The sequence below is a fragment of the Sapajus apella genome, unplaced genomic scaffold (genome assembly GCF_009761245.1).
Source record: "Sapajus apella isolate SASKATOON/1434 unplaced genomic scaffold, GSC_monkey_1.0 scaffold35, whole genome shotgun sequence".
NCBI lineage: Eukaryota > Metazoa > Chordata > Mammalia > Primates > Cebidae > Sapajus > Sapajus apella.
The window spans coordinates 16994558-17015798 of NW_022436975.1; the positions used below are offsets into that span (position 1 = coordinate 16994558).

Sequence of the window (21241 nt, forward strand, 5' to 3'; positions counted from 1 at the left end):
GAAGGAAGGAAGGAAGGAAGGAAGGAAGGAAGGAAGGAAGGAAGGAAAAGGAAGGAAGGAAGGGGAAGAGAGAGATTAGAACTGTACTCTGGGAAAATTAACTTGGTTGCAGTGTGTGAATGGCTTGGAGGAGGAAATCCTAGATGCAAAGGCCATGGGGAAGCTACAAAATCTATATAGAAGGACTGAAACTAGGACAATATTGGTATAAGTGGAACAGAAAGGGAGTTAAGGGTACAAAGCAGGAAGTATCTAAGCATTTTCCTTGCACCCCCACACACATGCACACACACTTCAAAGCAAAGTATAACCTATGTAACTCAAATACAATATAAAAGAAAATCAGTCCTAATTTCTGTGAAATTCTCCATTTATAAAGAACAGAAGATTGGAAAATCATTGATTCATATAGCCAGTTTGATTGATATTTGGACTGTCTAAATGTCAAACTGGTTAAAATTGAATTTCCAAAGCACCAACACAATAGGTATCCATACCTAAATGGACACTTTCAGGGTAAAAAAATATATATATATCCTACATAAGTAAATGTTCTTTCCCAAGATGTTTAGGTGATTTTTCCAAATCGACTTTCTTTCAAACACTTTCTAACGTTAGCTAACCCAACGAATAGGAATGTTGCAGAAAACAGAAACAGGAGCTTTGTGAGAAGTTTGATTACCTGTATGGCATTTTGGAGGAGAGGAAGAACGAAATGACCCAAGTCATTACCCGAACCCAAGAGGAAAAACTGGAACATGTTCGTGCTCTGATCAAAAAGTATTCTGATCATTTGGAGAATGTCTCAAAGTTGGTCGAGTCAGGAATTCAGTTTATGGATGAGCCAGAAATGGCAGTGTTTCTGCAGGTAAGTCTCTTTTTGGCACCAAGGTAACAACCCAAAAGGTGGGTGCTGGAAAATTAGTTATCACATTTTCATTATTTTATGCACATTTCATTTTTTATTTATTTTTACCGACTAAAATATAAATTCCATATGCTCATATATTCATCTATTCAAACAACTCAAAAAAACATATGTCTATGATACTGCTTAAATCTAAGAGGGTTTTCGTATAAGATGGTAGTTATTTATGACATTTAGAAACTAAGCTATGAGATTCTCAGAGTCAGCAAAGGAAATAATTGTCTTACCACTGTCTTCTATGGAAATAATTTAGCAAGACTATCTTTTGTTTGCTTTCACAGAATGCCAAAACCCTGCTACAAAAGTAAGACCTTTTTATTTTATGGAAAAATGCATATTGTCACCTTTACCCAAGGCTGTCCAATTTTAAACAGTGACAGCAAGTGGCAACTTGTCTTTGTTGCAGAATCTCCGAAGCATCAAAGGCATTTCAGATGGAGAAAATAGAACATGGCTATGAGAACATGAACCACTTCACAGTCAACCTCAATAGGGAAGAAAAGATAATACGTGAAATTGACTTTTACAGAGGTTTGTTATTTTTTTTTGACCATATAGACGAAGCTGCAGGTGTGTGAAAGCTGCCGACAAGTTGGATGGGAGGAAAGGGGGGATTCAGAATCACCTCCAGAATCAATGTCTACAACTTCACAAGGATTATATCCAATGTTCAGCTCTATTACATTACAGGATCGCATCGTTTGTTGACAATGATTATTTAACTTTGAATATATGGTGGCTTTTTTTATTTTGTTGGACTCTCACTCTGTCGCCCAGGCTGGAGTACAATGGCATGATCTCAGCTCACTGCACCCCCGCCTCCCAGGTTCAAGCAATTCTCCTGCCTCAGCCTCCTGAGTAGATGGGATTACAGGAATCCGCCACCACTCCCAGCTAATTTTTGTATTTTTAGGGAGATGGGATTTTGCCGTGTTGGCCAGGCTGATCTCGAACTCCTGACCTCAGGTGATACACCTGCCTCAGCCTCCCAAAGTGCTGGGATTACAGGTGTCAGCCACCGTGCCCAGCCTGGTGCCTATTTTAATGTCTGGTTGGGTATTTGACTCTGGATAGGCAAATGCTTCATAATTGATGGTGATGATGGTATCTCAACTTCAATCCTATGCACAGTGTTAGCCACAATGATGTAAAGTGTCAGCAGGAGCAAGGTTAAGGTTGAGATAAAGACAATACATAGGAGGCATCTGGGATAGATATTGTAGCATATCAACTTAATCAAACTTCAGAGGACAAGAGCAGTAACAACTCATAGAATAAGTCACAACCTGGACATAAAGCTGGATCTATGTGATCAGTTATACTCCATGAGCTATGAACACATTCCTACCTTTCGGCCCAGAAATCCCATTCCTGAAATTTTATCCTGATTAAATAATTGAAAAGAGGGAAATAATCTTGAAGCTGACCAAAAAGTTTGATCACCTTGACTCATGCTAGCCATCCAGATGACCACACCCTTCAGCTAGACCACTAGTAATGCTATAAGGCCGCAACAACATCCACAGACAAAATTTTAAAGGCAAATCTCCAGGATATATCTTTTTTAAAAAATCACTTAATATTGTCTGTTCTTAATGACACCTGAGGGAATATTAAGATCAGTGGATCAGGAAAAGAGTCACGGCATTCCAGCACTTTGGGAGGCCAAGGCAGGTGGATCACTTGAGGCCAGGAATTCGAGATCAGCCTGGCCAACATGGTGAAACCCCATCTCTACTAAAAGTACAAAAAAAAAATTAGCTGTGTATGGTGGCACATGCCTGTAATCTCAGCTACTCCAGAGGCAGAGGCAGGAAAATCACTTGAACTCAGGAGATGGAGGTCGCAGTGAGCCTAGATCATACCACTGCACTCCAACCTGGGCAACAGAGTGAGACTGTCTTAAAAAAAGAGAGAAAGCAAAGAGTCATGGCATTTACTGTGGCAAAAGTCAGTATTCACTGAACAACGGAGGTAGAAAGCTAAAATGAGAAAAGGGTTTTGTCTTCTGAGATAGGGAAGAGAGTTGCACTTCCATTTAATCTGACAGAGATAAATAAGTGACAATCCCAGCCCTCCAAGAGTTTGCAGATGTGGCAGACTGTAATAAAAATGTGGACAGGCTCTGGAAGGTGAGGAGCATGATGCACAGCAGGGGTGAAGACTTTGTACTGGGGAGGAGAACAAGGAGGATGGTGATGGTTCCTTCACATTTGTCCAGTCCACATTCCACTAGAAGCACAAATCCTCGGCACGGCACACTTGGACCACTGTCAAGTGTCTGTCGGAGAGGACTTCCCTGACCCTGACCTTAACTGGGGCTATAAGCACTGGCCATTAACTGTTCCCATGGCTGCAGGGATAGTTACAACAATTTTAAAGATACCTTACCTTACTTTACCAGAAGATGAAGATGAAGAAGAAGAAGAAGGCGGAGAAGGAGAAGGAGAAATGGGAGGAGAAGCACTAGAAGTGGAAAAAGTAGAAAATGTTCAAACAGAGTTTCCAAGAGAAGAGGAAAGCCCAGAAAAATCTTCAGAGCTCTCTCAGCTGGAGCTGCAGGCTGCCCCTGGGACACTTCCAGTTTCCTCTCCAGAGCCACCTACAGCCCTGCCGCCTGCTGTGGATGCGCCTTTGACACAGGTAACCCCTTCTGAGTCCCTTTCTACAGGGCACATGGGCATGTCTACTTACTGAATAGCCTAAACAGTTTACTCTGTTCTCCCTTAAGATAACTATATGCCAGACATTTTATGTGGTAGACAAAAGATTTCAGGATGGTCGGGGAGAAAAGTCCTCTAGGTGATTAAACAGGTTCTTTGTGGTTATTGTTAGTTAACAAAACTTAATTTAATACAACTTTCCCACAGTAATGTCCTCAAACCTGAGGCAGTCTATGTCTGGAAATTGTGTGTGTAAGTGTGTGTGTGTGTGTGTGTGTGTGTGTGTGTGCGTGTGCGTGTGTGTGTGTCCGTCCATGTCTGTGTGTCATGTTAATTCATAGAGAGTTGAAATCATGGGGACAGGGTCTGTTCTTTGTTACTTAATGAATGTAGATGTAGAGTATAGGTTGAGAAATAAAATATCATATAGGGTGAGAAACAAAAGTGATTATACTTTCAGAACTTTGAATTTTCGGTAGATAATTGAGGAGGTAAACAGAAAAACTACACTAGTTTATGTTCCTGTTGCTTACCCTGAAATACAACTTCTGCATTTTTTCCTTCAGTGAGCAAACAATGAAGCCTGGTTTTCTATGGATTTGTCATTTGATGAGATTGCATATTGACAGAATTGTTTAAAACATACCTTAAGAAATTAGCTCACCCCAGATGCTGCACCTAATCAGCTGACCTCATGTTTCAAAGATGTCACCGTCCAGTTTTCAAGCCTTTGCGTGGACTCCATGACACTTCAGCAGACAGGATCCCAACCTGTTGAGTATGCAGGCAGTGTAGACTCATCAGAGAGGAGTCCTGATTCTGCACCTGCTTTTGAAGTGGATTGAAACAAAACCCCAGAGGGGGATCTCGGAGATGGAATTGTATTTCTGTGCTCTGTCTCCACAGTAAACCAGGCTAAAATGCCATTTATAGTCTAGAATCCTTAAATTCTGAGCATTCCAGTTGAACTAAAATTGAAAGAGGGATAGCAACTGAGTGAGGGTTGGATTTGATCAATGAGATTAATTTTTGGTTTTTATAAAGAGGTTTTGGGCACTCATGCATAATGCCTACAAATTAATTCTAGTCAATAGCTTGACCCTTTTCCCATATCTGATATTTTATAAGCAATATTCACTGATATTTCTGCTTTCTGCCTGCCTGGGTTCCCAAAGAGTGAAAGACAAGCTCAGAAAAGAAGAGCGCGCACATCCAGATGCTGGACAGAGGGACGCTGTGGTCACCATTCTGCTCTTAGCGCTTCTGGAGGGTGGGATGAACTAAAACAGCCACCAAGGCGCTGCATGCAGGGAACGCACAGTGTTCAAACCCAAAGGGAACTAAAATCGACTGCTTTTTCTTCTTCTTTTCTTTTTTTTTACTTTTGAATTTATCTGTTCTGATTAAGGGGGAGGTTGTGCCCACTGGCTCTCAGCAGACCACAGAGTCTGAAACTCCAGTCCCTGCAGCAGCGGAAACTGCGGATCCCTTGTTTTACCCTAGTTGGTATAAAGGCCAAACCCGGAAAGCCACCACCAACCCACCTTGCACCCCAGGGAGCGAAGGTCTGGGGCAAATAGGGCCTCCAGGTTCTGAGGATTCGAATGTACAGAAGGCAGAAGTGGCAGCAGCCGCAACGAGTGAGAGGGCAGCTGTGAGTGGTAAGGAAACTAGTGCGCCTGCAGCTACTTCTCAGGTTAGTGATGATGCACTTGTGTCTATGCTTTCCCGCGCCCCTTAGGGTCTCACTGGAACAGGCCATAGCAAGAAGAAAAAGGGCTTTCAAAACGGCAGAGAGAAACCTCAGCCAGGGAAAAAGTACAGAAACGACTCATCCCCCATTGTTGGCTTATTTTGAGCTCCACATAAATGAAAACAAAATAAAACAAATCTGAGTTCACTCTGCTGGTGCATGGTACCTCACACCTGGCTTCCCAGGGGAGGGGCGCAAGTGAGCCTGGCCCATAGGCATGCTGCTGAGCGCTGCTTCATCTGCAGTGACGGGCTGTGTCCCTGATCCTCCTTTGCAACAGTCACTTGCCCTTGCCCAGCCTTCCATGTGTCCTCCTTGGGCTTGCAAAGACTAATCCCCTGCTTTGTGTCATTCCCAGCAACCCCCAAGGAGCACACTTGAATTGAGTTTTAATTCTGTTCTGGAACATAACCTCTGATTCATGGATTCTTGGAGTGTGCTGGCCACAGCTAGACAGAGATAGTCTTGGCTTGATTAAACCTGTGCTTCTTAAGCATGTGCTCCTGGGAGCAGAAAAGCATAGGTGCTCCTCCATAGAGACTTTTTCCAAGAGACTCTTTCTTTATATAATGAGAGTTGAAGTCCATGTCTTCCACCTAACAATTGGTTAGATGTTTGCATGTCTCAAAGAGTCCATAGAAGAAATCTTTTACAATTTCTTCACAAGGAAGAATGTTCATAGCGACTCCATACTCATGAGCATTCTTAAATGATGTGTGAGGTGTGAGTGTTGCCCAGGCAAGAGGCTGTCAGAAAGCACTCTACAGTTCCATGCTCCTGGGTCATCAGGTGATTGATCATGAACCACAAACAACATGTTTTCAAAACTCAGAAAGTGACTAATTATCTTGATTGCATCTGCTCAAGTAGATCTCAATTCCATGAGATAATAAAAGGAAATGATTTTTGGAATGTTAAAAGTAACATGCTTTGCGGTTGGATGTTTATTTTCACAGATAAAAGTGACAAAAATAAACGTTTGGTGTGAGGAAATCTTTTGAGGTGGTTTTTAGGTAAAAGATGCAGTAGACTGATTATTTCTAGAAAATGTATGGCAATTCTTAGACATGGTAGTAGAAGCTGAGTGCCAAGAAGCTGTTTTCTGAAAACAGCAGTGCACTACCCCATGAAGAGCCTGTAGTAGGGCTCAAACCAAAATGAAAAGTCCATTGAAATAATGTTGAAAATAACTATTTGTGATAATATCAGTGAAGCTTTCTTCTTATTTTCTCACAGGAGTTAGTAATCTGCCTAGCGCTTTTGGCTTTTCTTATACTTCACTACATCTGGAGTCAGATTCAGTGCTTGATTTTTGCTTTAATGGGTAGGAAATGTTTTCTTTTCCCTTGACTAACATCTCACATAGTTTCTTCCATAATGTTCCTCTTCTGTAGGCCCAGAGATGAATTTCTTCCCAAATCTTGAGGCTCAGTCTTCCCAAAAAAAAAACACTGTTCACAGATTATACTGGAGGCCTCAAGTTCCCACAATGCAATCACCTCGAGATCTCTTCCTGAGGAGAATTGCTCCATTATCTATTCCTGCATGGAGGGGAACCTTGACTGAGAACAGTGACTCCGTGGGCAATTATTCAGTAATCCAGGAGGAGCAAACCCTCCAGAATGGTCATTAGGGGAGGCCAATTTCAAATGTCCATAATGCCGTGAGGACCTACTCCTTGTAGAGAAAGGAGTGACAAAGGACTCCTGGGGAAAATACAGGTTTCCGTCGATTAAGTAGAAGCATTTTATCTGCTTACACCACAGATGTCTAGGAAGTGGCCAAGTGACTCCTGGTGGGCTGCTGTTCTAGGCAGTTTCTGTGTAGGTGAGCAGGTAGGTGGGTCCTCTTTGAACCCTCAGGCTCTACAGAGTTTCTCCTGGGAGAGAAGGTCCCTGAGAGAAAGATGCCCTCAGTGAAGCAGTATCTGGGGGATTGCACCCATGTGAGACCTGAATGAATTAACAGCCAAAAGATCAGTGTGCACTTAGCAGCCATCAGTAATTAAAACCAAAGAACCAAGGCATAAAGTCATGAAGCAGCCCCTGCGTATTATTTCCGAGTTACCCTTCTCAGAGCCAAGCCTTTGCTTGATTGCTGTTATGAGGTTTGCTTGAGGACTGACATCTTAATTTAATAGCCTTTTGAAAGTTCTCAGTTTAATTAATAATACTTAAAGATCCCAACTCCCATGTACTTTTGAGTAAATGACCCTGTTGGGCCTGAAACCCAGCTCCTTGTACCTATAGCTCAGAGGCAGTTCAGGGTCAATGGTGCTGAAAGACCTTGGCTATTTCTGGCTCACTGACTTTTCCCTGGGTTGACACTGATGCTCCTGGAAGCTCCAATCACAGACTTCCTTTCTGCCTCATTAGCCATCAGCTCAGCAATGGCAGTGGGGCCTCCACAGGTCTCTGTGTGTCTGTAACTGTGTGAGCAGGACCTGCCCACAATGTCCAACAGTCAGCTGGAAACCTGTGCACCATGGACTGTCCCAAGTGTTCTTATAGACTGCTCAGGGCCCAAATCCTCCAGACATTGTCTGTGGTAAAGAGCAGTGGGAGGTTGTATTGGCCATGGACTCGGGGACAAATGGTGAGAGAGAAAACTCCGTGCTTTATTGGAACCAGGACCTAATTGTGGATCTGAATAATTGTCTGAAGGGTTCTGTTTACATTTTGAGAATTCGGGTTTGGGGCTTTGTCCCTACATATATGTCTTGTAATGCTTCTCTGAGGCTGCAGAAGGAGTGTCATGCTTCAAGGCTGCCATCCACTGAGCCCATGTCATGTATACTGACATCCACATGCCTGCCTGGGGGGTGGAGGGTGGGGCAGGCAGAGAAGGTATAGGGAGAATGTTGACATCCAGTATCACAAAGAACCTTGCTGTATGGTTCTTGGTGTGGCCTTTCACATAAAGAAAGACACCTGTTCATGATGGAGTACTATTCTTTGATCCTGGAAGTGGGATATGGGCAGGTTGATAGAGACCTCACTATAGTAGCAAATTCCCAGCCTTTGAGAAGTTTTTGCAGGCCTGATTCACCTTCACCACTTCAGAACCCAGTTTACCAGATTCATATTTGTCTAGTGCAAGGTTAGAGTGTTGGAATTTCACATTTCATCACTAGTCCTACCTTGAACATTTAGGATGTGGTAAGAGTTCTCCTTGATTCAGCAGTGGTCTTATCTTTCTTTACCAGGTGGTCCCATGTCAGAGAGTAATGTTGCCTTTAAACACTCAGAAGCATCTCAGGCTCACTTGCTGACCTGTAAACTACCTTCAGCCCCCAACAGCTGAACTGCAAACCTTTCAGAAGCAATGCTCTATTTCCAGGTGCTTTCCTCATATCCAAGTACACAGTAAAACTTCCCTTGATTTTACTGCCTGTGGTTTCTGGGGTGGAACAATTTCTACTTGATCACATACCTTCTCTCTTCACCCAAGTACACAGGCAAAAAACTGGTCATGGCAAAAACCAAACGTCAGCTGCCTCTACCAGTGATGAACAGGACCACTACTTCTTATTAGATCAAAGGAGTGTTGTGGCTCCCACAGGTATTCTCTAAGAAAAAGCAAGGTTTGGATTCAGCCCTGTGGTGAATTTGAACTCATAAAGGCCCCAGTTTCCATCCATGCTTCTGCAGGATGCACTTGGAACCTCCCCACACGCCACTCCTCCCAGAAGACCGTGCAAAGCCCTCATGCATAATCTCATCTTTAGCTGCAGGGTCATCCTTTCAGTTTCTGCCCTTCCAAGCCAGTCCTGCTATATTCTCAATGTAAAGAGTGTTTGGTAGAAATAACCTTTGATTTACTTTCATGTGTTAATTCTAAATTTCATTTTGAAAGAATTATACCATGTCCTAATCAACCCCAGAAAACAAGGCATGAATAAGCTGGGAGAAGGATGCTGTGAGACAGGTTGGCTGCCTTGGAAGCAGTCTCTGTGAGGCCTTGTTTTTTGGGCATGCCTTCTTACGGCCATTTCTGGTTCAGTCTGCTTCCACCCCTAACCTGCTCCCCATGAACAGTGGGCATTTTATTGGGAATATGTGTGGCAATTAAATTGTTATAGAGGTGGGAGCAGCAACAATGAAAGCCCCCTCCCAATTCCGCTTCCTCCCTTCCCAGTGCAGCTTAGTGGCCTCACCTGGAAGTATTTGCCCAAACCACTTAATGGGAGCTATGCAGGGAACAGGGGTTTCCAGAGAAATGTCTCCCTATTTGGTGGATTAACTCAGCAGCTGCTCTGGCTGATACTTGAGCTGCACACAGCAGCTGCCTCAAGGTAAGAGGATCACCCCACCCCGCACCCCCCTGCCACACATACACACTCCAGCTAGAGCCACTTGCTTTGGAGATGGGGACTTTGGCATTGAAATCTCTGCAATTTCTGCCTCTATATAGAACCACACTTGGTATTTCACCAGAACACGAAGTTGCAGTAATAAGAGGCCCTAAAAGTTTTACTATGTCATAGCGATTTGTTGCTTCAAAAATATCCACTTTTCACTTTCTATTCTTCAAGCCTGAAAAATAGACAAACAAAGTGGGTAGAAATTTGAGAAAGATCCAGAAGTTAGAAGAAAGAACTTCAGATCTGATCCTGGATCTGCTTTAGCGTCTGACTCTGGGCACTTATATTCTTTGAGACTCAGTTTTCTCATCAGGAAAATAAAGAGACTATTCAATAAATAGATTCATTTATACATCCAACATTGGGCTGTGACAAATCTAGTACTAGGAATTTTATAATTGGGTTCAAATATTTTCATTGGGAAGGTTATGGACTTAGGCCTGACACAAGTCATTATGAGCGACAATAATTTCAGTAAGAGAGTCCATTGCATTTCTCAAAGTACATTGATTGACTTAAAGCTCTTACATAAATCCCAATTTCCCAAATCATTTTCCAGATTTTGCCCTAGGCACTCATTCAGCTGAAAGTTTACGCAGTTGCTATTACAGTCCATGTACTCCACATCCATGATGACTCCACTCTGAAGTCACCTAAAGGTACTTGCAGACCTCACTGCTCAGTAGAGCAAAGACAGGATGTATACAGCAGACGCAGTCACAGAACATTTGATGAATGAAGAAATGAAAGATGTGATTTTTAAAATCAACTTTATTGAGATATACCTACACTACAATTTACCCGTTTTAAGTGTACAGTTCAGTGAGTTTGGACAAATATGTAGCATTGTATAGCTACCACCAGTTAAGATATAGAATATTTTCATCACCCCAGAAAGTTTCCTCATGTGTCTTTACCGTTAAATCCCTTCCCCGCATCCCTGCCTCTGGCAACTACCAATGTGTTTGATTGTCATTATAGTTCTGCCAGTTCCAAATGGTCCTATGAATTAAAACATACAGTGTTGTAGGCTTTTATGACTGGCTTTTTTTTACTTAGCATAATGCTTTTGAGATTTGTTTATTTTGTGGCATGTTTTAGTATCTCAGTTCTTTTTACTCCCAAGTGGTATTCTATTGCGTGGGTATGGGACTTAGTTATTTATCCATACATCACTTGATGGATGTTTGTGTTGTTAGCATCTTTGGCTATAATAAATAAAGCTTCTATGAACACTCACATGTAGGTCTTTGTGTGAATAGATGTTTTCATTTCTCTTGAGTAAATGGAGTAGAATTGCTGGATTTATGGTAAGTTTGTGGTTAACGTATAAGAAATTGTCAAACTGTTTTCCATAGTGGTTATTCAATTTTTTCTGTTTCCACTAGCAAGGTAAGAGAGTTCTACCTACTTTACATTCTAGCCATTGTGTGGTATTGTGTCAGTCTGTGATATTTCAGCTATTCTGGGTGGACAATTATGCATGGCATCTCTTACGGTTTTAATTTGCATTTTGACAAAGACTAATGGTTAGCGCCTTTTCTTGAGCTTATTGGTCATCTTTATATTTTCTTTGGTGAAGTAACTCTACATCTTTTGCTCAATGTTTTATTCAGTCGTTTATCTTCTTAGAGAGAAGTTCTTTATGTGTTTTGGATAAAACTTCCTTACATTTATTGCATAGATGTTTTGCAAATATTTTTTCCCAGCCTGTGGCTTTCCCTTTCATTTCTTTTATTTATTTTTTTTATTTCAATAGGTTTTTGGGGAACAGGTGGTGTTTGGTTACATAAATAAGTTCTTTAGTGGTGTTTTCTGATATTTTGGTGCACCCGAGCAGTGTACACTGTACCCAATGTGTGGTATTTTATCCCTCCCCAATCCCTACTCTTTCCCCCAAGTCCCCAAAGTTCCAAGTATTATTCTTATGCTTTTACATCCCCCATAGCTTAGCCCCCACATATAAGAGAACATACAATCTTTGGTTTTTCATTCCTGAGTTACTTCACTTAGAATAATAGTCTCCCATTCCAATCCAGGTCGCTGAGAATGCCATTACTTCCTTCCTTTTCAATTGCTGAGCAGTATTCCATTATATGTATATGTATATATATATATATACAACACATTTTCTTTATCCACTCGTTGACTGATGGACATTTGGGCTGGTTTCATAGTTTTGCAATTGTGAATTGTGCTGCTATAAACATGCATGTGCAAGTATCTTTTTCATATAATGACATTTTCCTCCGGGTAGATACCTAGTAGCTGTATTGCTTGATCAAATGAATAGTAGATCTACTTTTTGTTCTTTAAGGAATCTCCACGCTGTTTTCCATAGTGGTTGTACTAGTTTACATTTCCACCATCATTGTAAATTGTTCCCGTTTCACCTGATCCCCGCCAACATTTTTAAAAAATGTTTTGATTATGGCCATTCTTGCAGAAGCGAGGTGGTATCACGTTGTGGCTTTGATTTGCATTTCCCCAGTAATTAGTGTTGTTGAGCATTTTTCCGTGTGCTTGTTGGCTATTTGTATATCTTCTTTCAAGAATTATCTGTTCCTGCCCTTAGCCTACTTTTTTATGGGATTGTTTTATTTTTCTTGATGATTTGTTTGAGTTCCCTGTAGATTCTGGATATTAGTCCTTTGCTGGATGTACAGATTGTGAAGATTTTCTCCCACTCTGTGGGTTGTCTGTTAACTCTGCTGATATTTCTTTTACCGTGCAGAAGCATTTTAGTTTAATTAAATCCCATTTATTTATCTTTGTTCTTGTTGCATTTGCTTTTGAGTTCTTGTTCATGACGTCTTTGCCTAAGCCAATGTCTAGAAGGGTTTTTCTTATGTGATTGTCTAGAATTTTTATGATTTTAGGTCTTAGATTTAAGATGGATTTAAGATCCATCTTGCATTGATTTTTGTATAAGATGAGATATGAGGATCAAGTTTCATTATTCTCCGTGTGACTTGCCAATTATCCCAGCACCATTTGTTGAGTAGGGTGTCCCTTCCCCACTTTATATTTTTGTTTGCTTTGTTGAAGATCAGTTGGCTGGAAGTATTTGGCTTTATTTCTGAGTTCTCTATTCTGTTCCATTGGTCTATGTGCCTATTTTTATATCAGTACCATGCTTTTTTGGTGATTATGGCTTTCTAGGATAGTTTGAAGTTGGGTAATGCAATGACTACAGATTTGTTCTTTTTGATTAGTCTTTCTTTGGCTATGAGGGCTCTTTTTTTGTTCCCTATGAATTTTAGGATTTTTTTTTCTAGTTCTCTGAGGAATGATGGTGGTATCTTGATGGGAATTGCATTGAATTTGTAGATTGCTTTTGGCAGTATGGTCATTTTTACAATATTAATTATATCCATCCATGAGCATGGGATGTATTTCCATTTGTTTGTATTGTCTGTGATTTCTTTCAACAATATTTTGTAGTTTTCCTTGTAGAGATTGTTCATGTCCTTGGTTAGGTATATTCCTAAGGTTTTTTTTTTCCTTTCAGATATTGTGAAAGGGGTTGAGTTCTTGATTTGATGAAGAACAGCTTGGTCACTGCTGGTGTATAGCAGAGCTACTGATTTTTGTACATTAATTTTGTATCCTGAAACTTTGCTGAATTTATTTACCAGTTCTAGAAGCTTTTTGGATGAGTGTTCAGGATTTTGTAGGTATATATCATCAGCAAACAACAATAGTTTGACTTCCTTTTTACCAATTTGGATACCTTTGTTTCTCCTCTTATCTGATTCCTCTGGCCAGGATTTCCAGTACTATGTTAAATAGAAGTGGTGAAAGTGGACATCCTTATCTTGCTCTAGCTATTGGGGGAATGCTTTCAACTTTTCCCTATTCAGTAGTTTGTTGGCTGTGGGTTTGTCATAGATAGTTTTTATTACCTTAAGGTATGTTCCTTCTATGCCAATTTTGCTGAGTGATGCTGGATTTTGTCAAATGCTTTTTCTGCATGTATTGAGATGATCATGTGAATTTTGTTTTTAATTCTGTTTATGTGGCATATCACATTTGTTGGCTTATGTATATTAAACCATTCCTACATTCCAGGTATGAAACCCACTTGATCATGTTGGACTAGATTTTTTAATATACTGTTAGATTCGGTTCACTAGTATTTTGTTGAGGATTTTTGCACCTATGTTCATCAGGAATATTGGTCCACAGTTTTCTTTTTTTTGTAATGTCCTTCCCTGGTTTCGGTATTAGGGTGATACCAGCTTCATAGAATGATTTAAGGAGGATGCCCTCTTTCTCTCTCTTTTAGAATAGTGTCAACAGGATTGGTACCAATTCTTCTTTGAATGTCTGTTAGAATTTAGCTGTGGATCCATCTGGTCCTAGACTTTTGTTGTTGTTGTTGGCAGTTTTTAAAATTACCATTTTAATCTCAATGCTTGTTATTCATTTCTCAGAATATTTTGAGGAGAAAACATTTTTAGTTTTGATGAAGTCCAATTTTTTTTTTCTTTATAGTTTGTGCTTTTTATGTCTTATTTAAGAAAACTTTGCTTAACTCAAAATTACAAAAATTTTCTCCCATGTTTTCTTCTACAATTTTTGTAGTTTTAGCTCTTAAATTAGGTCTAAGATCATTTTGTTAATTTTTGTGTAGATGAGGTAAGGATCAAGGTTTATTATTTGCTTTTTTGTTTTTCATATAAATATTCATTTGTTCTAGCACTATTTGTTAAAAAGGCTATCATTTTCCTCAGTGAATTACCTTAATAATTTTGCAGAAATTCAATTGACTTTATATGTGTGGATCTATTTCTGGGCTTTGTATTTTGTACTATTGATATGTATGTTTGTTCCTCCCCCAATACCACACTGTCTTGATTATTATAGCTTTAATAGAAGCCTCCAAGTAAGCCAATGTGGTCTCCAACTTCAATCTACTTTCCACAGTATTGTGATTATTTATCTTTTCAAAAAACAGCTTTTAGCTTTATTGGTTTTCTCCATTTTTTGGTCAGGTTTTCCTATTTTATTCATTTCTGCTCTTGATGATTTTCTTCGTTGTGCTTACTTTGGGTTTACTTTTCTCTTTCTGTTTCTTAGGGTTAAAGCTCTGATTACTGATATGAAATTTTTCCTGTTTTCTAATGTACACTTTCAATGCTAGAAAGTTACATCTAATCAGTCCTTTTGCCACATCACACAAGTTTTGATATGTTGTATTTTTATTTTTAATTAATTTAAAACATTTTCTAATTTACTTGGTGGTTTCTTCTTTGACCCATGGGTTATTTAGTCTAGTAGTGTTTCATTTCCAGATATTTGAAGATATTCAGGTTTCTTTCTTTTTGACTTCAGTTTAATTCTATTGTGGAGAGAGACTAGAATACACTTTATTTGTTTCCAGTCCTTTTAAGTTTATTAAGATTCGTTTTATGTCTCAGATTGTGATCTACCTTGGTGAATGTCCCACATGTTGTTGTTGGGTATGATGTTCTGTTCCTGTCAATTAAGTCAGTTGATTGATAGTGTTGTTTAAGTCTACTATACCCACACTGATTTTCAGTTTACCTGTTTTATCAGTTTCTGAGAGAGAAATTTTGAGATCTTTGACTAGAATTGTGGATTTGTCTCTTCTAACAGTTGTATCAGTTTGTGCCTCATGTATTTGGAAACTGTTTAGATATATTCACATTTAGCATTGTTTATTTTCTTGAAGAATTGATCCCAAAACAAGTGTTTTTTAAAAACAGAACTTACCCACCTCTCCTCTTTTTGTGTCTGCATGCTCGAACAGGAAGAGAGAGGATCCTTATTCACATGCAACCTCTTCCAAGGTAACTTTAAAAAGATAGGGGTGAGACACTTGGAGGGAAACTGTGCTGACAATCCTTAAGGCATTATTCCACAGGGCAAGCTGTGGGGAAGGCTTCACGACCTCAATCCAGCAAGCCTGTGCCCCTTTCCTCCCTCAGCCACATGCACGGCCAAGCGCAGCAAAGACTTGGGCGGAGGAGGAGCCTGATACCGTTAAGTGTCTAAGCTGAACCTCACAGTCTGGTAATTAGTTGTCACTGTTCTGCGGGTATCTATTTTTAGTTTTGATATCACTTTGCTTTAGGAGCTAGTATCTCTGTACATTTTCATGACATACCTGTGCCCTAGTTCATCCTTTCTTCTGTCTAAACCAGTTTCCACAAACTGCAGAGGCCACCTGTCATGGACTAGTGATTTTCAGCACTGGCTTGTCCTCTTGGCTGAGAAAATCCAATGGTTCCCAACCCAAGTGTCTAAAGGGTGCAGATGGTCCCTTCCCCTTTCCCAAGTGTCCCCAGTTTCTTTGTATCTGACATGTCATTAGCTCAAAGACAGCCTCAGGAACAAAGCGGGTTCCTCACACCTTATGGTTTTTCACTCTCAAATAACAGAGATGTGGAGGTCAAGGCCAATAGCCTGCTATAGACAGATGCAGTGGAGAAAGTATCACCAAGAAAAACCAGCCCACGGCCCTTTTAGTCTCCAACCCAGTTTCCGCGATTGTTGTCTTATAAGATTATAAAGATGAACCCAGAGGAAAATAAAAATAATTACATTACAGGAAAAAAAAGGGGGGGGGAAGGAAAAATGGAAGGGAAAGGAAAAATGGGAAGGAGGCAGGGGGGAAAGAAGGCAGGAAGGCAGGAAGGAAGGAAGGGAGGAAGGAAGGAAGGGAGGGACTTTTGGTTTAGATGGTTAAAAAGACTGTGAGGGGATGAGGGAGGAAGGAGCTAGCAAAGACTCTTTTCCCTTCTTGGAGCCCAGGGTTTATTTCCCAGGCCTTCGGAAACATGTGTTTCCGAAAGCCTGGGAAATACATGTGTCCCCAGACCTGGGCCTTTCTCAAATTGCTCATCACTCAAGGCTCAGTGCACTTGGAAATATTCATATTTTCCTAAGCTGGGATGGACAATGGGCCAAAGTTCCAAGGAGGAGCAACCTTTGTGAGCCCTGCATCTCTTCTGGGTGTAACATGCAAAAAGATAAAAGCATTTTTATGCATAGATTTTCAAGACCAAGCTATATATTCTGATTTCAGGTGCAAACATCCACTCCAGCTGCCACTAGAGACTGAGAGATGAGAGATGCAGAAGGCTAGAGGGCCAGGAAGCTGCTTTTCTGAGCAAGATTAATTTCACAAGATATTACAAAGCATTAAAAAAAACTAGAGACTAAGAACATGATTTCCCATGAGTATGACTGTAGGTCTTGGGTTCTTTGAAATTATCTATTTAATTTTCCAAAACAAACGGAAGTGAACGAAAATTTAACACTGTTCTCTGAATTTAATTGAAGGATTCAGGGTGTCAAATTATTTTCAAACAGAGATTCCCTACTGAGAGCAATTGCTACGTGTTTTATAAATTAGGAGATTCAAGCTTACAAATCGCTGATATGCCAGGCGCCCTGACTGTGCTGGAATTTCAACATGATAAAATTAGAGAAAAAACTGATCAGTCCTCAAGACTGGCCTATATTTACTGCAAAACATTGTTCAGGGCCTAATAATCCTGGAAATTATAGGAAGCTATGGTAGTGAGATGCAGACATTCTTACCTAGAAAAAAAATTAAGAGAGGGGAAGTTTTTAACAAGTAAGTTTGAATGAGACCATTACCTTAACATTATTAATGCTTGTTCATTTGTACCATACAATTGCAATATTATTTTTGGGGGCTTTTTTTTTCCTGCTGAGAAAGTGCCAAATATTCGGGTGGGGGGGGCTTGAGGAAATTTACATACAGGTCCCCACTACTGGGCTACCATCTCCTCAATCTTCCCATGGCCCCCGATATCTGTCACTATATCTCCTATTAACTGTCAATTTGGGAGTTTTACTAGAAGGACCAAAAAAAAAGTCAATACTAAAATTGTGGACTACATTTCTCAGGATCAAATGGCATCCTAAGTAAATTTCACTTTAACAGGAAGCTAAAATGGATGTATCCATTTTAAAGAGGAAAATGTAAATTGTGTGTGAGTAGGGTAATGAATTCATTCATTTCCCCTGGCAGCCTGTGCCTACAACTCTACAATTCCGTGAGCACAGCTCTGGGAGAGCTCTCTGGGGGAACTGTTATGACATAGCTAGCTGAGCTAAGCTTCCTGTGTTTTCAAATTGTTTATTATTCTGATTTAACCTAAGACCTTTGTTAGTGTTGTACATCCTGTGGGTTTTTTCTGCCTTTATTTGTGTATGTCAGTGATTTCCATGGTACACCTTTTCTCCCACTGCAGCCCACGAAGTGAAGAGTTAGTCCACCATGGTGTTAATGCATCTGAAAAAACAATGGCACTTGGCAATGGCTGTAACTAACGTGTGTCCATTGCTTTATAATCTAGAAAGTCTTTCATAAGGATCCTCTCATTTAAACCTCACTACGGTAGGAACTGTTAAACTTCCCCATTTCATAGTGGAGGAAAATGAAGATTTTAAAGAGGCGTGACTTGCTCAGGATCACAGAATGGCTGAGAGCTTGTTACCTTTTGATCTCTCGTCCTCCACCAAGTGGGGCATGCAGTGAAATGGAAGCCAAGTAACATCTAAGAAAAGTGATGAATTCCTGCTTCACTTGGGTTGATGGGACTGATACAAAACTCAGCGTGACCAGGGGCTCCTCTGCTTTGACTCCCCATTCAGGACAGATCAGCACAGCCTCACAAGCACAGGTGGGTCATTTCTAGGCCTCCACTGCTGGCAGGGATGTGGCTGTCCACTGCAAATGAGGGCAAGCAGATCCTTCAGTTGTGTCCCATGCTGTCAACCAATCTGCCTCTCTCTCTGCCTTCCAGTGAGTGGAGAGGCTGGCCCTGTCCCGAGCCTCAGTTGTGCAGCAGCATCAGCTGCCCTCTTTCCCTTTGGACTTCTGGTCACTATGAACAACTCTCAGCACTTTATCCTAGAGTAACTTTGAGCAGGGTCCTCAAACTTCCTGAGTCTGAGCTTTCTCATCTATAAAGGGCATAATGATACTGTCGACCTCCCATGGTTCTTAAGGACAACCTGTTGGGTCTGTTTGCTTAACGCAAAGTTAAGCAAGAATTAATGTGAAGAATCAGTGATCGAATTCTTCGTAATTTAGTTCTCTTTTCAGAAAGAACAAGAATACACATACTCTCCCTATAGGACACACAGTTGTCAGCTCCATATCTGAGAAGAAGGCTGACTGCAAGTTTTTGCCAAGCTGTGGTATCAACTTCCATAACCTGTCCTCTCTACCCTGATCCCAACAATTCCTAGACACCACACTTGACACTAACCAAATGGTACACACTATAGCATCCTCCTCCAGGTCAGAAAAAAAATGAGTTTAATTCCTGCTTGTTTGGTGGGCCTCAGGAAATTATTCTGGTTTCTCATTTTCTCTTAGCAAGAAGGAGGCAACTGACAGCAACAAAGCCCCCCAGTCAGCTCACTCCACCCACCCCCTCAATCACTCAGTGTGTAAGGCTGTAAATACTCCCAAGAAAAAAAATGCTTTCTTTTTTTTAGAAACAGAGTCTCGCTCTGTCATCCAGGCTAGAATGCAATGGTGTGATCATAACTCATAGCAGCCCTGAACTCTTGAATTCAAATGATTCTCCCACCCAACTCAGCCTCCTGAGTAGCTAGGACTACAGGCACATGCCACCCCACCCAGCTATTTTTTTTAAGTTTTTTATAGGGGTGTGGTCATGCCATATTGTCCAGGCTGGCCTCAAACTCCTGGCCTCAAGCAATCTTCCTGCCTCAACTTGCCAAAGCACTGGGATTACAAGCACGAGCCATCATGCCTGGCCAAAAAATGCATTTTAATGAGTGTTTTCCTTCCAGAGCTCTTTTTGGGAGTTCTTATTTTCTGCTTCCTCTAGCTGTGCTGTCTTTTCACACTTCTATGCTTCATTCCTAACATACCTCGATTGCTCTGTCCCAAGCAGTAATGTCTGCATTCCTGTGAAAGAGACACCCATGATGGCAGAGCTGCCTAACAGAGTTTCCAAGGCTTTGACCCTTGGCTATGAGTCAGAGACAGTGCCTCAGTTACTTCTCACCACGGGTGACTGGCCTGGGTTCTTGGCTGTACTCTCCTTCCTAGTTAGGAATCTGTAACACCTAAACTATCCAAGAGCTTGAGGTTCAGGAATGCTAAGTGCGGGAGCAGGCCAACATTTGGGCTTGGTCTTTCTGAACAAACATTCTAAACATGGTCTCTGCATTCCTACTCACACCTGTTTCCAGCATCTGGCTTTGATTCTCTGACCCAGCCTAGCAAGTGCAAGATGGATACTGGGTGGTTGCCCACTCAGCAGTCTTAAGTCTAGCCGTACCCCTCCTATACACATTCCTTTAAGGCAAAGGCATTTCATGAGATGGCCAAGGCTTCCTTTAAATTGACCCAGAAAGACAAACATTTAATATGCAGTGGTAACCAGATCCTGTGTCAGCTTGAATTTCTGACTGGCATTTCCTGCAGCACTCAGAGATGGAGGAAATGGCAGCCTCACTGTGGGTGTCTGGACGTAAATTTCCTCAAGGCCCTCAATATCTTCTCAATGGCCTGGCATTAGTCATTCCTCAGGATAAGACATGAATATTTCTAGGTAAAGTGTTATCTGGCAGGAGCATACATGAGGCCATCATTATCCATCAATGTCTTGGTTTAAATGCATCTTCTCAGCTTGATTGCTATCGCTTGACTGAGCCATAAGGAATGAAACACAAGACAGGTAAGCATTAGTGGATCAGAGTCATGGGTGATGTAGAGAATAATAATTTGTGGAAGGGTTGATGCTGGCCTGTCATGGAAGCCCTGGGAAGCTTAGAGACCCAAAGGTACTGGTCATTGATAAAAGTAAGCTCACTCTTCTACTTTGAGGTAGCAAAAAAAACATAATGCCCCGCTAAATGTGACTACCCAGACTTGTGCCAGAATGAATGTCAGGAATTCATTGTCAGGAATGAATGTCAGCATTTGTTTAGTTTCATTAGGTGGAGATAGTGGGACGAGATGCATTTAAGTAAAGGGAGCTACTGGCATTGACCCCCAAGCCCAAACAAGCACATATCCACCAATCTGCACCCATTTATATCCCTTATGCTAAGATCCTGGGAACTCATCTGCACTCAAATGAATTTTAAAGGCAGTTTCATGGTTTCATTGTCAAAAATCTTGCCATGAGACACACGTTAGCTTAAAAAAACAATTCATCATGTTTAACATAAAAATTAAGCCAAATCTCCAACAAACATTTTACTTTCTTTTCTTTGGTACCTTCATACTAAAAATTAACCTTCTGTTAAGAGCAATAAGCCTGTGTGCCTTTAGGAGCCAAGAAGGTAACATGAATGAAAAGGCAGGCCAGGTAACCGAAAAATGTTAATAGAAGCATAAATACAAGACATCGCTTGGTTTCCTTTTTACTCTGAGCATAGAAACTGTGATAAATGACAGTGTGCTTTATTACTGTGATAAAGCACAGTGATAAATGGCAGCTGAAAGCAGCCTTGCAGCAGGGGCAGCAAAGGGAGTGTTGGGCACT

At 40.9% G+C, this 21241-nt stretch overlaps 1 protein-coding gene across 6 annotated transcripts in view; it reads left to right on the forward strand.

Moving 5' to 3' along the window:
- Positions 1-21241, forward strand: part of TRIM55 (tripartite motif containing 55) — a 48612-nt gene that overhangs the window by 21976 nt on the left and 5395 nt on the right. For 2 of the 6 annotated variants that reach the window (XM_032296221.1, XM_032296226.1), the window contains exons 5-11: positions 635-868; positions 1210-1232; positions 1335-1459; positions 3333-3571; positions 5000-5287; positions 6581-6668; positions 10267-10366. In XM_032296221.1, coding sequence (XP_032152112.1) covers positions 635-868; positions 1210-1232; positions 1335-1459; positions 3333-3571; positions 5000-5287; positions 6581-6668; positions 10267-10340 — 1071 coding nt within the window. In that variant the 3' untranslated portion in view covers positions 10341-10366. Of the gene's footprint in view, positions 1-634; positions 869-1209; positions 1233-1334; positions 1460-3332; positions 3572-4999; positions 5288-6580; positions 6669-10266; positions 10367-15439; positions 15524-21241 lie in introns of all 6 variants that reach the window. The other 4 variants (XM_032296223.1, XM_032296224.1, XM_032296222.1 and 1 more) reach the window with 4 other exon arrangements.